Genomic DNA, 16,742 nt, shown 5'->3' with positions numbered 1-16,742 from the left:
ACGGGAGAGTGAGGAAAAGCACAGACATGAAAGCCCAAGGAGTTCCCAGAGAATAGTGGCCAATGAGACTTGTAGATCAGAGTACCGAAGCATTAGACATAACAGTGGTTCTCTTTGATAGTTTAATGTTATATTTGCAGCATAAATAAGGCACAATATATGTCAGGGCAAGGGGGAGCAGGAGAAGGCATGGCTGGGGGGAGAACTGCTGGGTGGTAAGGGGCGGGGGATGGAAGAAGGCACGGTTAGGGAGAACAGAGTGAAGCCTCTGTCTCAGCCCCGTCCTGGGAGATCGTGAGAGCCTGCTCACAGGGATCATGCCGAGTCGGGTGGCAGGGAAAGGGAGAAGACAGTTTTGTAACAGAACAGCCCGTAGCACTGCATCCTCCCACCTGTCAAAGTCTGCCACTGGGGACTGTGGAGACCCAGACCCAGAGTCGAGCTCCTTGACGGGACGGAGAGGGGCTGCTACATGTCAAAGGTACACAGATGAACAGAGATATAACCATAGATACACACCACTTTCTTTCAACAGACACTATGTCAGGAGGCTGCAGCCTCCACTGTTGGGGCTGGAGGCTCATCTCCCTGCTGGAAAGGGGTGTGTGTGTGTGTGTGTGTGTGTGTGTGTGTGTGTGTGTGTTACAGGACAGCTAGAGCTCCAGCCCATCCTTCCCGTAACAAAGACTGTGGAGTGACCAGTTTGCAAGGGAATATGCGACAATTCCTGTCCAGACCAAGGCAGGACAGGTTTTAGGAAGAAGTAGAAGGAACTCAAACCTAGATTTTGAGATGAATGACGTGGTTGTTGTTTTAATGGGGGTGGAGGGAGGTACTGGAGGAAGTGGAAAAATGTGTTAGTGCTAAGGCAGAGGATGGTACTTAAAATATCCCTGACACCCTACAAGGATTTTCCAGCTTGCCCCTAAGGCAATGGTTCTCACACTTTAGTGTGCGTTAGAATCACGTGGAGTGCTTGTTAGAGCCCAGCCCAGTTCAGTTTCCCATTCAATAGGTCTGTGGTGGGGCCCAAATGTGCATTTCTAACAAGCTCCCAGATACTGGTGCTGCTGCTGCTACTGAGCCTGGACCACATCCTGAGAACCACCGCCCTAAGGGAAGGTCAATGAAACTAGTGCTCATAGCCATTTCTTACAGCTAAAACATCACCCGCCAGTAGCTAATGTTGATGATAGCTCTGTGCTACCAGCCCCCCATTAAAAAAATAAAATAAACCCTAGCAGCTACAATACAAACCTGCATCTACAAAGGACACAGCTGCCTTAGCCTGCCTTATTCTCCCCAGCCTTTTCTCATTCTGGGGGTAGGACTTTACCCCAAGGAGAGACAGATGAACTGGTAATGGGGTGGGAATAGTGGCCAGTAGCCACTTAACGCTCATTCCTGCTGGGTCACCACTCTGAGGTGAGTGGGTGGGGATTTATGTCTGTGTGTACATGCATGTATGCGAACACAGAGAGAAATCAGGTTTATACAGTGAGGGGGATGATTAAAGTTGTGGGGGGCTGAAGCAGGATGGGGAATCCTCTAATCTGCCTTGGGTCCTCACTTGTCCCATTCCCCCCTCCACCCCTGTCAAACAAAAGTCTAAAGAAAGCGGAAAGAGCATTATCAACAAAGGCATATGTGATATAACTAGGAGGACTGGATTCTAAACGGACTGGTTATGAAATTAAAAAAAAAAAAAGAATACATTTCCTTCCTGTGTATACAATGTACAATATTAATGAAAAATAATGATTTGGGGATGGCAGGGAAGTCATGAAAGAAAGGGGGGACTCTCAGGGGAAGGGGGCTGTCGCAGGGCTAGCACCTTTAAAGGAGCCTCTCAGTGTGGAGCAGGGGAGCCTTAGAAACCAGAGGAGGAGTATTTTGGTGCCTGCTTGGTGGTTCAGACTGTAGACAGGGCATGGTTATGGTTAAGTACCCCGTCAACCAGGATGGGTAGTGCTGGAGGGCAGTGAATCAGGAAAAGAGTTAAGAATGGCAGAACAGGCGTAGGGAAGGCAGCAAGGTGAGTGAGGTTAGGTCGTCTCCTATTTACCACTACCAAGAGTAGAGGGTCTAGTGCTTAGGACCATGGAGAGGAGTGGAGGCTGAAGGAAGCCAGATTTGGGGTGTACAACCAACAGGGGAAGAGCAAGTAAAGGAGGGCCTACTTTTTCCCTCTCTAGCAGTGAGGGAAGTTTTCTCAGGCTTTGCAACTCTGAGCAAGCCTTCTTTTAAAGGAATAGGGCAAAAGTCTGCAGACCTGAAGACCTGGTCTGGTACCTTTCTCTATGGCCTTGGTTATCTATCAGCTGTGTCTCCGGAATGAGGTGGGAGGCCTGAATCTTGTGTTTGCTTAGAGTCCCAAGGCATCCACACTCTCAGCTCCTCTCACAAAGTATCCTCCCTTGGGCCCCTAGAAAGGCCACGGTCATTAAGAAGGGAGAAGTGATGCCCTCCATGACGCTTGGTTCTGGTCCAGATGAGTCTGGAAAGCAAAGGCCAAGGGAGAGTGGCCACACGGCTGGCAGCAATAACAAGTGAGTATCAGTGACATTCCCCTTAACTATGAGAGAGTCTCAGGATAACCAACTGCCCTGCTTTCTCAGTGAGGCCAAGGACCAGCTAAAGAGCTATCTGGAGGGTTTTGTCCTGTCCCTTCCTACTGCTTCACCAGTAAGGTTCTGGCAATCCCCTCATTTAGGCCCCAATAAGAACTTCCCACCGATGACAATGAGGTAAGGGCTCGAGGGAAGGAGACATGGGGACTAAGAGACCCTCTAAATAAACTAGCTGTCCTACATGGGGACAGACGAGTACGACTCAAACTTCCTCCACAGCAAAACAGTGAAGCAGGGCACGTATGCAGTGACAAACGGATTCTTAACTTGAAAAACACTAGAATGAAGGGGGAAGAGAAACAGTCCAGGGTCTTGTGAAGGCTCCTTAGGAGCCATAAACTCAGTCAAGCTTTAGGGCAAGGCTGCTGGTGGGAAATCAAGATGATAAAAAATGAAACACAACTAAAGCAGAAGAAAGTCCCAGGGAGCAGCCATCAAAAGGAAAAGTCCTGAGTACAAGTTACGGCTGTGAACTGTGGAAGGCAAGTGCAGTCCCTGGAGGTGGGGACTTGTATCCCGACCATCTGCCAGGCCATTTGCTAGTCTGAGTCACCTCGGGGGCTGTTCCTGTTGGGTCCCGGGTGGTAGAGGATGAGAAAACTGTGTTTTCTCTTCCTTCTCTTTACCAGGTGTGTCGTGTTCAGCACTGGTTCTGAAAAGCAGGAGGGGAAAGGAAAAACAAACGCAGCAGAACAAGTCACCTGACTGGCTCACCAGTACAGCACTCTGGGAAGACGGGAATCTCGTAGCTTAGATTTCCTCATTCCCCCATGACAGCCAATTCTGGGAAACAAACTAAGGAAGGAAGCTGGCAGTTATTTTGCACGTATGTTTAAGATGGAGGTAGGAGAGAGGGAGAAAAGGGCATTCTTGGCTTGGGCAGATGGCAGAAGGTGGCTCTGGGACAATTGGAAGGGATTCATACTGACAGGCTATTAAAGCTGACCTATCTATCCACAGGCCTCTGGCTTTGGATCACTTCCTGTGGCCCTGGTAGAAATTGCATAGTTCAGAGCCAAAGGAAGATCAGAAGTCTTAATGGGGAAGAAAGAGGGACAAGAGGGATGAATTTCTCCCCCTGCAACCTAACGCCTCAAAGTAAGAATGGCTGAGAGCAATAGTCACCAATTTCCCCGGGCAGGCCAGACCTTCCCCAAGCAGGGCCGTTCTGCTGAGATCAGTACTGCACCTTCTCTCTCTTGCCTCTCCCCATGTTACCTGACCCTCGAGAAAACCCACTCGGGACCCTGGCTCTGATGTCTCAGAGTCCTGGGGCTGGGTCTTTGGGGATGCATTGCATCTAGGGGGGCATCTAGTTCCGGGAGGCTGCATCGGAAGAAGCGAGACAGAGGCAGGACACAGACGGGGACAAAGAGGGAGATACAGGAGCGGACAGACGACCAAATGGAATATGTGTGCTTTGGCCAGTAAACTCTTGTAAAACATAAAGACTCAATTTAGTAACCTGATAGAATGAACTTTAAACTATACTGTTCCTGCCTGCCCTAATGATAACTGCAGGAGGGTGGACTGGGGAGGCAGGGAATCAGCTAGTCACACTCGGGGCACTTTCCCTTTTCACTAACAAGCAAGAGCTAATAAGGCCACACAAGATGATCTTGCCAAGGCTTAGTGGGAGGTGGAAAAGGCCCCACCAGGAGACCGGGAAAACTCAAGACACAAAAAATGAGGTACCCAAATAGCTCTAGAAATAGTTGAAAAAGGATTAGAATTCTTGGGGTTTGTTTCTTTTTGCTTTGTTTTTGTTTTTGAGTGTTTTTTTTGTTTTTGTTGGTTTTTTTTTGGTGGCAGGTAGGGAGAAGGACTAAAGTTTATGGAAGAGCTGGAAAATACTGCTAATTCATGTATCAAAGGTAACTACATTCACCATAAGTGAATGTTTTAACTAGACTTCAGGAAGGGGAAAAGGGGATAAAATAAGCAGCTAATGGGAGACAAAGTCCTGAGCCTATGGGGTAGCTGAGGCGGGCCAGCGGGTGACCTGCCATCAACACTAGCCTCCCTCTACCTAGCAGGAGGTGGCATGCTGCTAAGGAACAGGAAGCCATGGCTTCATGGGAAGCGAGGCAACTGAGAAACCCAAAACCTAGAAGTGCCAAGGGTTAGTGTTAAGAGACAGGTACACATGCACAGGCTGGGGTGATTGTTCGGACCATCTGGAAAGGCCTTTGGCTGTAGGTACATCAGAAACTGCCCCCTTAGGGGATGATCTATGTGGCTCTGGGGCTGGGAGGCTCCTAGTACAGGTGTCAATGTACACGACCATGTGGCTGAAGAGAAAAGCCCCACATCTGTCCGTTACTCACAACACACAATCTTTCCCTCATACCGCCACGTCCAAGGCAGATGGAGGGGATAAGATGACATCTCTCTTGGCTCTCGGGTGGGCGAGCTCTGGCTAGGGACCTCTCCACCAGGGGAGGCATCATCTGCCCGCAGACTGGGACTGTGGGGTCATGATCACATGCGACTGTATCGGCATGCTCAGTTCTGTCCTTTGGCTGGCCATCTGAGTGAGAACCGAGGTGGCCACAGCTTCAGCTGCAGAGCGAACACTGAGGCCATTGCTGGGGGCTGTTGCTGAGCTGTGTTGAATCACAGGGGCTGGAGAACCCGTGGGCTCTGAGCTTTCCTTGGGGCTTTCTGCCAGGGAGGAAGGCAAAGAGCAGAGAGCAAGTGGTTAGAAAACAACATGGACAAACAAGCAGGACTACCTTGTGCCACAGTTCTAAAGGAGCCCAAAAGAAAAGGAAGCCCATCATTTCGGGAGGAAGCTTCCCAGAATCTTGGCTTCTAAGCCATGGAGGGGCTAGGAAATGGGAAGTGTGAGATGGGCAGCAAGAACTAGGCCCACATTAATCTACCTATCCTAGTAAAGCAGACACCTCAACATGTTAATTACACCATCTGGCTTCTAGGTTACCCCTATTGGAACACTCTTCCTTTATCCATGTCTTTAAAGGTGCTTTAAAATAGATCGCTTGTTTTAGCTATCCTGATTAATTCCCACAAGAATTTAATTGTTCCATTATTTTTTATGTTCCTTTAGTAACCAGTTGCACCACAGGTGAGCCTGATAAGTATCAAGCTGCACTCAGATGACGTTATGACCAGTCCTGGGCCAAGGTTCAGTTAATACAACAAACTACAAAGAGGCCTGCTGGACCCTCCTGACTATCAATTAGCTAGGCATTAATGACTTCAAACACGTATTATGAGCTATGCCACATCACCTAAAGTGACGATAAACACAGAGCTGAGCTGCACACAGAGGTGACTCCATGTTGTTCTTCAGTCGAGTTTTACTAAACGTCACATAACCTCTACGGCTGCTTAAACAGAGATGTATGCAATAAATATGGGCAAACTAGTAAGAGTTGGTTGTTATTTTTCATTATCTGAGTCTTCTTTCAGGATTCAAATATAACCCCCTCTGTGGAGCCTTCTTTGTTGCACTCATGAAATTATTTCATCGCTTGGGCTTTCAGAGCGCACATTCATCTATTCCATTGATTCATCATTTTTACCAAGCATCCTGTGTGCCAGCACTGGGGTATATAATGAATAAACCAGGAGGCCTGTCTTCAGGAAGCTCCCACTCTAGGGGCCATGTGACTCGGTTAGCTGCACTTACCTTATTCACATGTTGACATGTTTATCTCCTCATAACTCTGAGTTTCTCAGAGGCGGAGACAGTGTGTCATTTATCCTTTGTTAAATACCTGCCACGGTGTCTACACCACACAGCAGGAACTAAATACAGCTCTGGAAATAAGTAGTTTAATGGCTCAATTACCTCTTAAAAGTTCTTGCAAGGATTGAGTAGAAAACTTACTGTATATATATATTTTTCATACTGATGAATACTCAGTCCTTGCCTTCCTTACCCCATCAAAGAGGATCTGAAATAGTTGATCAATGAACTTGTTGAACCATTTTCTTACTATGGTTTCCAGAACACCACACCCACTACTCAGCTCATTTTCCTCCCACCTTCTTGGTGGCTCATTTTGCTTCATCTGTGGGTTTCTTCTCCTTTCTCTGACCTCTGAATGTTGGAAGTACCCCAGGGCTCGGTCCTGCAACTACTTTTCTCTCTCTGTCTGTGCTCTTCTGGTAACAGGAACATTTCATCCGGTTTTGTGGCTTTAAAAGCTAACTACATGCTGCTGACTCCCCAAGTTATATCTTCAGCCTTTCCTCTGAACTGCAGGACCACATAACCAGCTTCCACTTGACACCTCCATCCGCAAGCCTAGTCAGCTTCTTAAGCTCAGCTTGTCCAAATCTGAGCTCCAGATACGCTCCTAATCCATTTCTTTCTATGCTTCCCTCTACTTCCAATTCATGGCAGCTCCATTCTGGCAGCTGCCCAGGCCAAAACTTTTGGTGCAATTTTTGATTCTTTTCACAAATACACCACTCCATCTGGCCCATTATCAAACTCTGTCGCTCTAACTCCAGAACACACCCTGAGTTCACCCTCTTCTCCCCACTTTCGCTACCACCGTCCTGGTCCAAGGCTCGGTCATCTCTTGCTCCTAGGACTGCAACAGCCTCCTAAATGGACTGCCCGCTCCTGCCCGTGCACTCCTGCACACTCCAACAGAGTGATCCTGTTCAAACAGATCGGATCAGTCATGTCACGCCTCTTCTAAAAACCCTCGGATGGTCCCCAACAGAGAGTAAAGGCTGAGGTCCTCACTACGACCAAGGAGGCTCTATGCAGAACTGTTCCCATTAGCTCCCCTACTTCATCTCCAACTACTCTCCACCCCCCACTCTCTCCAATCTAGCCACACTGACCTTCCTGATGCTCCTACTTTGGGTCTTTGCAACTGCGATCCCTCCTATTGGCAGTACTTTTTGCCCTTATACAAATGCATAGCCAGCTCCCTCACTTCCTTTTTTTTTATATAAATTTTTTAAATGTTTATTTATTTTTGAGAGAGAGAGAGAGAGAGAGTGTGAGTGGGGGAGGGGCAGAGAGACAGGAAGACAGAATCTAAAGTAGGCTCCAGCCTCTGAGCTGTCAGCACAGAGTCCGATGCGGGGCTCAAACTCGTCAACTGCGAGATCATGACCTCAGCCGAAGTCGGACGCTCAACCGACTGAGCCACCCAGACACCCCTCCCTCACTTCCTTAAGTGTCTTTATTCAAAAGCCACCTCATCTAAAATTGCAACCCTGCTGCCAACATTTCATATTCCTCTTCCTGTTTTATTTTTTCTTCCAAGCATTTACTCTTACCTAACATACCACATATTGTACCTATTTATCTCGCTTGTTGTCTGTCTCGCCTACTAAAATATAAGCCCCTCAAGGGTAGGGGTTTTAATCTAATATTTGGCTTCCTATTATATCCTCAGCATATAACACAGTGCCTGGCACAGAAGAGGCTCAATCAGTATCTGCTTAATGAATGAGTGTATCCTGAAGTACATATTAAAATTAAAATTTAAATAGAGACGCTTAAAATGAGTGATGTGGTTACTCTTTTTCTATGGGAACACATCTCTGAAATAATAAAGACAGTTAGTGGAAAAATAATTCAACATATCAAAAGTTGACAGCCAAAATTTCTATGAATTTGTTAAATTTGCAAAGGAGATTTATTTGCTTTCACTGTCCATGAGCAAAGTATTCACAGTAATTTTAACCTCAGGACTGCGCTTGTCCTGAGCACGACGCTATGACCGTCTCTTTCTAGCACTGTTTTATGTGTGCACATAGGTTACAACTCAAACCACCATCAGCCCATCATTAGGAAGATAAAATATACCCCCATATCACGATGCTTAACAAATGCCAATGCATCATCTGCTGTTTATATTCTCTTGAGGCCCAGATAGTATCTTTGACATAAGAAAGAGCTAGATGTGAATCTTGCCTCTGCCACTTCCCCAACTGTGTAAGCTCAGGTACATGACTATTCTGAGTTCGGTCTTCTAATGTATAAATGGGGGCAAGATCCATTTCATAAGAGAACTGGGCAGATGGTAGAGTGCCTAACACAAAGTAGGCACCCAATCAATAGTGCTACCCTTTATCTCCAACTATGATAACTCTATATGGTTCAGAAAAAAGTTATTTTGTAGGACTGGTTGTTCCAGAAAGGCTGTTTGTTCACTTATTAGTCTGGATCCCCCAGAACATTCAGAATGGGTTTACAAAATTATAAACAGTTCAGATACGCAGCACATGCAGTTTACTGACTGACCAACCTTGCTTTGGTTGTGAGTCACTCACCTAAATAGCCTTGGGTCTTTTTCTGTAGTGCAGTGACTGGGCAGTCTTTATGAGCTAACAGTAGCTGTTTCAACTGAGCCACCTCATTGCGTAGTAACGTGACTTCATTCTAAAGAGGGAGGGAAGATAAAGGTATCAAGAAAATTCATCCTCTACCCTTGAGCCCCCAGCAGCTGTCCCCACAGTAAGGACAGAATGCTGCCTGGATTTTCTCCCCTGAGTCTGGGAGACTCCTGATTCAGCAAGGCTTCAGACAGCTCAGGGCCAGTACAGTCATGAATTCGACGGTAGGAGTTGCTTACAGTGAAAAGTAGGGATTTATAATAGAAACATTACTCCTATTTAGGATAGATATAATCAAACCAAAATTAATAATGCATATGTCCTTTGACTAAGAAAGCCTACTTCCAGGAATCTATTTAACAGAACTACCTACTCAAGAGCATGCAATGTTTACTCCAGCATTGCTGTTCTGGCAAAAAAAATTAGAGATACTATAAATATCCGTACTTTATAATATAACCACACTATAGAATACACTACTATACAGCTATTTAAAAAAATGAAGTAGATCCTCTGTAGACATGGCCAGTTCTCCAGGAGATACCATTATCCCATTTAAGTTAAGACAAACACACAGTCCCTCCCTGACCACCCCACAAAAAATATAAATGAAAAAATACTTAGAAATACATAAATGTCTGGTATGGGCACACCACACTTATCCACAGGAAAAAATAATACTGAAGAGGAACTTTGGTTTTGTTCTGTATCTTTGTGCGTGCATGTGTGTATACATGTTATATATATATATATATATACATTCGTACACTACCTTTGTATTGAAATCTTTTAATTAGTAAGTAATCAAAAGAAGGAATAGTAATATTCAAGAAAATATCTGGATTATAATTTTTCTATTTGTGCTTGTGTGGCTTTTTCTTTCTTTTATTAAGCTGCATTATCTGGGGCAAATACATTTCCCTTTGGGTGTTCCACAACCCCAGTCAGTTTCTACTGATGACCTAAAAGAGTACCCTGGGGCAATTAATCCAATTCTCTTTATCCAAATGGGTCTATGGTTGATTCAGACTCCAGCAGCAGGTCTGGGAGTAGATGGTTAAATGTCTTTTCTAGTCCCTGGGGAAGGTATTTTAATTTTGATGGTTAAGAGCTTCTTTCTGCACTTCCTGGCACATCTTCTGGATCTGTCCTAATCTGAAGAATCATCATCTTTTATGATACTGTTTCAGTTTTTTCTGATTCAATCCCACTTTCCCAGATTCATCAATCCCAATAATCATTCAGGACCCACTCACACTCAGCTGAATGTTCTGAGAAGTGAGTTCCTCTGCCTTCTTCTCTAGGGAGGACACCCAGAGCTTCCGTTTTTGACGGCAGCGGGAGGCTGCAGCCCGGTTGCGTTCCAGAAAACGCTGCCGCCGCTCATCAGGATCTTCATCCACGGTGCGTCGCCGACGCCCTCCGGTGCTAGGAGTGGGCTGGGCTGGTGAGACCTGGTGCCCAGGAAGGAAGAGGAGTTACTTGAAGGGAACGTCAACTCTTTTCAAAGTAGACCTGATGTCAGGAAGTTAGTAAGCTCTGGTAAAGGGATGCACTAGTCTCTGCAATCAGCGTTGAGTCTCACTGCCATGCCCCTGAGCTTCTCTTCTGCAGCAGTTCCGCACTCTGCCTCCCATTTCCTTCCAGTCTTCTCAGCCCCATACCTAGACAAACCACAGCTCAGGTGGAAACTAATTATTTCTGAGACAGCCAAGATGAAACAAGCATCATTTTTTGTTTCTTAACAATAGGGAATCTTATAGGCAGGGAAATCATAATGGGGACTGGGTGTCAGGGGAACTTTTAGGGAGACCGTACAATAAAAATGTTTGAGAATCACTGATTTGGACAAGCAATATATACAAACGACTGAATGCGATACCTTTCAGAAAAGGAGAAAAGATTTTACTACCAGCGAGATACTGGTTATCATGCAGAGAAATGGATTAGTGTATTCTTACTTATAATCAGTTATTAATCATCCTCAGCAATCACCCTCCCCACCTTGTTTGTTCTGTTTGCTTTTAAACAAAAAACTGTTCTTTAATCCCTTTACAGATTGGTCATACAGGACTGCCTCTTGTCTTTAAACTTTACGCTGATGTCCTCTGTCACTAAAGTACTTTTGGATCATCTTCCTTTTCTATTAGCTGATATGTGTTCAGAGAAGATAGACCAACTTTATAATAGCAGCCAAAATTAAAATGTAGAAAGGTCAGCCATCTGCATAAAAGAAACTATATAATGTAAAACAATGCCAAAAATTAATTCTTCCTGGATCTGTTGCTATTAGAGAATATCTATATTAGTAGTTCCCAAATGCCAGAACTCACATCAGTTGCATGAGAATAAGCATGAGCTTATAAAAAAAGAAAAAAAAAAACAAAACCCCAAAATGTTATACTCCACTTCAGGCCTAACTAAATCATGTTCCCCATTAATATAGATAATCAAGAGATAATTTTATTTACTCACACTAATATTATATCTCCCAAAAGAAAAAAATGGAGGAGAAATTTACAACTCAATTTAATGAGCTACAGGCCTTGGGTCATCACTTCTCACTGTACTAAGATAAGTTTACACTAATTCTCTTGAGATTTTCAATTTCTTCTTTGTCCTGAGCTCAGTGGAGCACACGTGAAGACCGACACTCTAGGAGGATGGGGAAAAGGAAATGACAGACTCCTATTCTCTCACAGTAACTCAGCAGCTCATGCAGGGAATGAAGGGGAAAGAGTGCCAGGAGAAAGAAGGGCAGAAGGAGAAGGAAAGGAATCAGTGGTGACTAAAAAGAAGTTCATCACATTTTTTTTTTAAAATAAAATTTGTTTTAATGTTTATTTTTGAGAGCGAGAGAACGCGAGTGGGGGAGGCACAGAGAGAGAGAGGGAGACAGAATCCGAAGCAGACTCCAGGCTCTGAGCTGTCCGCACAGAGCCCGACATGGGGCTCAAATCCATGGACCGTGAGATTATGACCTAAGCCAAAGTCAGACGCTTAACCGCCTGAGCCACCCAGGTGTCCCCATGGCATTTTCTTAAGAGGGAAAGCAGCACAACTCGGGCAAGGTGGCTGCTGCTTTACCATCTCCAAAGACTGGCACCGGAAGGGGTTACGGGATGGTGGGCAAGCTTAGCTTCCAACAAGAAAACTCAAGCGAAGGCTTTTGTTGCTGGCCAAGCTTTAAGGCGGCATATGGCCGTTAAATGTTAGGACATGTGGTGGTAACTGACGAAGCAGGTGGGGACATCGGAGAAAGGGGCTGGGCAAAGATGTAATTCTAGAAACCGATCTCAGGTTGTTGTCACCTGTCCAGCACAGACAATATGAAAACTAAGGCCTGTTCAGTTTTTGAAGAAACTTACTAAAACTGAGGCTTCCTTGAGAAAAGAACTGGGCATATAAATGGGACTGTTCTAGCCTTATTAAGACTTTAATTTCTCTGTGATAAAAAGGGATTACATTGATAAGGAAAAGGTGTTTTACTGTTCATTTACTGAGCCATCTTTGTACTGTGACATCACATTTTATGTTTTTATTATTTTTTAAAGTATGCTCTATGCCCAACTTGGAACTCAAGTTCACAAGCTTGAGAATCAAGAGTCACACACTCTACCAACTGAGCCAGCCAGACACCTCTGACATCACATTTTACTCATAAATTGTTATTACTCAATTTTTGCTATAAAACCTAATCAGGGAAGTTTTTTTGTTTTGTTTTTGGTTGTTGTGGGGTTTGTTTGTTTGTTTGTTTGGTTTTTTGGTTTGTTTGGTTTTTGTAGGACTTAATAAATGGGAAAGAGACTAGGGGAGCCTCCTTTGGTGCACAAAGTGGTTTGAGTGAGGTTCTGTCACATTTTAGAGGGCTCTGAAGATACACCGTTCACATGTTTATAGAAAAAAAAACAAACAAAAAACAAAAACCAAAAACTGAGACCTCCTCTGTGACAGTGTTGTGTTATCCAGTGTGCCTGACAGAAGTATAACCCAAGAGGAGGTAACGCACTTTGCTGTCCAACTTAACAAGAACCAAAGTACAGGAAGATGCCCAGAAAACTAAAACTCACTCCTCTGTAATTTTTCCGCTCCTTGAAATTCAAACAGATATGACATAAAGAGTAATGGTGGTGCAGCGGGCTCCCCCATCCAAATACCCACTGACCTGTGGCTGGGCAGGGGACGGGGCATCAGGGTGTTGGATGAGGATCTGGCTTTGCTCAGGACGGGCTGTCACCATGGTGCTGGCAGTACCTACCACCATTCCACATCCACCATTGATTGAGGACACTTGGTGGGTTAGGGTGGCTTTTAGTCTCTGTGAGGGACAATAATAAAAAATAGTTCGTCAAAGGTAAGATTCTATCACGGGTAAGAGTGTGGGCTTAAATTTCAATACTGACCTTACAAATAGCTAAAATTTCCGTGCCAATTTACCCTTAACAGAGGAATTAAAAGAAAATGACAGGGAGAATGTGCACCTGGATCCCTAAAATGCCTACTCTGTTCCTTGGCTATCATCCTGGGCACAGTTGGAGGGTGGGGGTTGTTGAAGTAATAGAGTCCAGATGAAAGCTCTCTCCTGGAACCCGGCCAGGTGCTGGTTACGCAGCTATTCACCTCTTGGCCAGCTCTCCTGCCCACTCACCCACCCTCCATCTGTCACCCTGGAACTGAAACAGCAAGCATTCCACGCCAAACAATCTGTGCTGCCTCTTTTCACTGCCATGGTGTATGTACCAGGCTGTAAAGGTGGAAGAGAGGAGATAGGAGTCATGAATCAGGGTCTTTTCTTCTCCAGACCCCACAACAGGGTATCTTTAGCTCTGCAAGCCCCATAAGGTTTCTTTGCTTGGCTCACTTGAAAAACCTACACTGATAACACTTCTTTCGAAAGGGCCAACACTGCCCCAAGCTGGGATGTACTCACCATTTTGGCTTCTGATGGCATAGGGTGGCCAGAGGGAGAAATGGAACCACTGCTGTTAACTGGTGGGCCAGGGATACCAGGAATGTTGGGCACCATAGACACAGGTCTGGCCAGCTGGATTAAGAGGAGGAAGAAAAACCAGAAGGGAACATAATACTAGTGGTAGGGCAACAGCTTCCCAAAATCAAGTGCTTCTGAGATTGGCATGTCAGGGCCTGTTCTGTGCAACCTGCCCACAGGGCATACAGGGACAGCCTGGGAAATACCCTCCCCCATAGAGCACCACAATCTAATCCTTCAGTGCTATGACAATTTCTATAGGAAAAACTGGGGCTGTATCTTGAGGAAAGTGGTGGGCAATTTGGGAGGCGCCAAGTGCCAAGTAAAATCAACCAATCAGCGGGCTGGCAAGACCAATTCCTAGACCAGGAGCCAACTGTCCAGATGAGGCTTTGTCTAGTGTTCCACAGTGCTGGATTGGCAGAGGTTAGTGAAGAGTTTGGGCAGGCTGCCATGCTCAACTAATACAGACCAGAGCCCACGTTTCCCTGGGGCTCACGTGTGTTTATGAGCATTCAGGTGGAAGGGAGGGATTAGTGTGTGGGTAGGGTTGGCTGCCCCAACTATAGAGCTCACCGATATGACAGAAGGCATCTGTACCGGAGGCCCTGGCAGCACAGGCATGGTCTGTCCATTAGCAAGATGCATGACGAGAGGGAGGGAGCCAGTGGGAGATCTAGAAGAGACATGAAGTAAAACGCTCACAATACAGACCCTTTTGCCTAGGGATCTTCCTCCTAGAATTACAGAAGATTTCCCAGTCTTCTCTAGTTAGGGAAGCTATAGGGCAACGTTATAAAATCCTGACACCCTCAGAAAGGTGGAAAAAGTAGGGAGTACTTACCTTATAGATGGAGAGAAATGGTAAGATCTTTACACTTTGCAAATTAAGCAAGCACCACTGAATTCAAATGGGTGGGAAGCTAATCCTATAAAGATTTTAGAACAATTACACAAACATCCCCACCACTGGCATGTATAAATTCTGTCTTGCCTTAGGCAGGACTTGGACCAAAGCTATCATTTTGCAAAGCTGAATTCTGTCATATGATAGCCAAACATGACTTAATTTCTCTTGTTTTTTTTTTTTTTGTATGTATTGCTCTACCCTGCCTCCAAAAGATGTCACTTTGTATTTTTCCTAGTAGGTCCAGGGAATAAGCTTTAAGAGGCTAAATCCTGACAGCCACCTCTTAACCCCTGGGTACCTAGGGACAAGAGCTCAAGTCATTTCATTAGGAAATCTATATAGACCATGCCAGGATTGAAGACAAACAGACAAACAAAATTAGGGATAGCAAAGACCAAGAACCCTAACTGGGACTGAGGGGGACACCAGACTCAAAAAAGATGACTAAATGGGTTTCAGTCCGTCATTCAGTAATGCTCCCCCAAACTTGTGCAGATTGAGGCCAAGAATTAAAATATACTTCCCTGTGTGGCCTCTACCATTTTGATGAACTTCCTAAACTCTTAAAGATTCTTCTTTTAGATCAAAGAAGTCTTAAACCTCCAAATTAAGGAAGCATTATTTCCAAATAAATACTTGCTTGTGTACTAACAAGGTAAAGATTTCTGTTTATGGTGGGAAATTTTATTCTGAGAGACAATCTCACTGACTTGTTTTCCTTGAGTATTCAAAAACGGTCCTGTTTTTCATCAAGTACAAAAAGATTCAGGCTTCACTGTTTCTCCCTGCTCTCTTTACTTACCCCAGTTGCCTGTTGGATGGTGGAGCCTGTGTGATGACAGAAGTTGGGGAGGGAAGGGTTGGGTGAAGTGGATCATAGCCCAAATGGAGAGGCAGGGAGCCAGGGCGCACGATGGTAGGTGTGGGGGTAGAGATCACAACAGGCTTTGGGGCCACCTCCTGGGGAGAAGAGACCAACAGATCACAAAATGCTCTAAAGGGCTGCTTATAGGCAAACAGGTAGCTGGTAAAATGTGGAACAAGTCTACTGGAAAGAGCACTGTGGCAGCTCATGTAAATCATGCCCTGACTCTATCAGGATCATGGACCCATACCTCACTCACCCATGCAATAGGAATGCTGAGTTAAGACCTTTTGGCTATCTCCCTTTCAGAGATGATTGCTATGCGAATGAGAGGACAGCTGGAAAATCACCTGGAATCTTTGCAGAAGCACTGGAGTGCCATATAAGTTCCAGGGACTGTAAAAATTTCTCAGTCTCTATATTTCCATTTCAAAAAAATTTTTTTTTTTTTTTTTTTTTTTTTTTTTTACTGTTTATGTATTTTTGAGAGAAACAGCGCAAACAGGGGAGGGGCAGAGAGAGAGGGGACAGAGGATCCGAAGCGGGCTGCATGCTGACAGCAGAGAGCCCAATGCCAGGGCTCAAACTCACAAACTGTGAGATCATGACCTGAGCTGAAGTCCCAATGCATAAGTGACTGAGCCCCCCAGGTGCTCCACTCTCATTCCAAATTTGATGCCTGAGAGTCCTCTGATCTCTAATGAGAACAGACAGGGTGTAAGACCGGTGATAAGGCAACCAATATTTCCTAGAGAGCCCTTTAAAAAAGGGCTATGGTGGCGGAATGGGGGTGGAGTGCCTGGATGGCTCAGTCGGAAAAGCATGAGACTCTTAATCTCAGGGTGTGAGTTTGAGCTCCACGTTTGGTGTAGAGATTGCTTAAAACTAAATAAATAAAACTAAAAAAAAAAAGGGGGGGGGAGGCACAGGAGTTTGCATAATGGTCTTGTTGTAATAAAACAAACTACTTCCCACTGTTAACCTGGTTAGGGTCTTAGTTGCTAGTGGCCACAC

At 45.1% G+C, this 16,742-nt stretch overlaps 1 protein-coding gene across 3 annotated transcripts in view; it reads right to left on the bottom strand.

The window, feature by feature from the left end:
• LOC121038483 (cyclic AMP-dependent transcription factor ATF-7) overlaps positions 1-16,742 on the bottom strand; it is an 85,933-nt gene that overhangs the window by 299 nt on the left and 68,892 nt on the right. For 2 of the 3 annotated variants that reach the window (XM_040487943.1, XM_040487940.1), the window contains 7 exons: positions 15,666-15,823; positions 14,530-14,629; positions 13,894-14,007; positions 13,129-13,281; positions 10,220-10,417; positions 8,901-9,009; positions 105-5,294 (listed from right to left, as the gene is read on the bottom strand). In XM_040487943.1, coding sequence (XP_040343877.1) covers positions 5,077-5,294; positions 8,901-9,009; positions 10,220-10,417; positions 13,129-13,281; positions 13,894-14,007; positions 14,530-14,629; positions 15,666-15,823 — 1,050 coding nt within the window. In that variant the 3' untranslated portion in view covers positions 105-5,076. Of the gene's footprint in view, positions 1-104; positions 5,295-8,900; positions 9,010-10,219; positions 10,418-13,128; positions 13,282-13,893; positions 14,008-14,529; positions 14,630-15,665; positions 15,824-16,742 lie in introns of those variants that run through there. The other variant, XM_040487941.1, reaches the window with a different exon arrangement.

Source organism: Herpailurus yagouaroundi, unplaced genomic scaffold, assembly GCF_014898765.1.
Source record: "Herpailurus yagouaroundi ecotype Mexico unplaced genomic scaffold, PumYag 166, whole genome shotgun sequence".
Classification (NCBI taxonomy): domain Eukaryota; kingdom Metazoa; phylum Chordata; class Mammalia; order Carnivora; family Felidae; genus Herpailurus; species Herpailurus yagouaroundi.
This window is presented reverse-complemented; position numbering and strand designations above follow the sequence as displayed.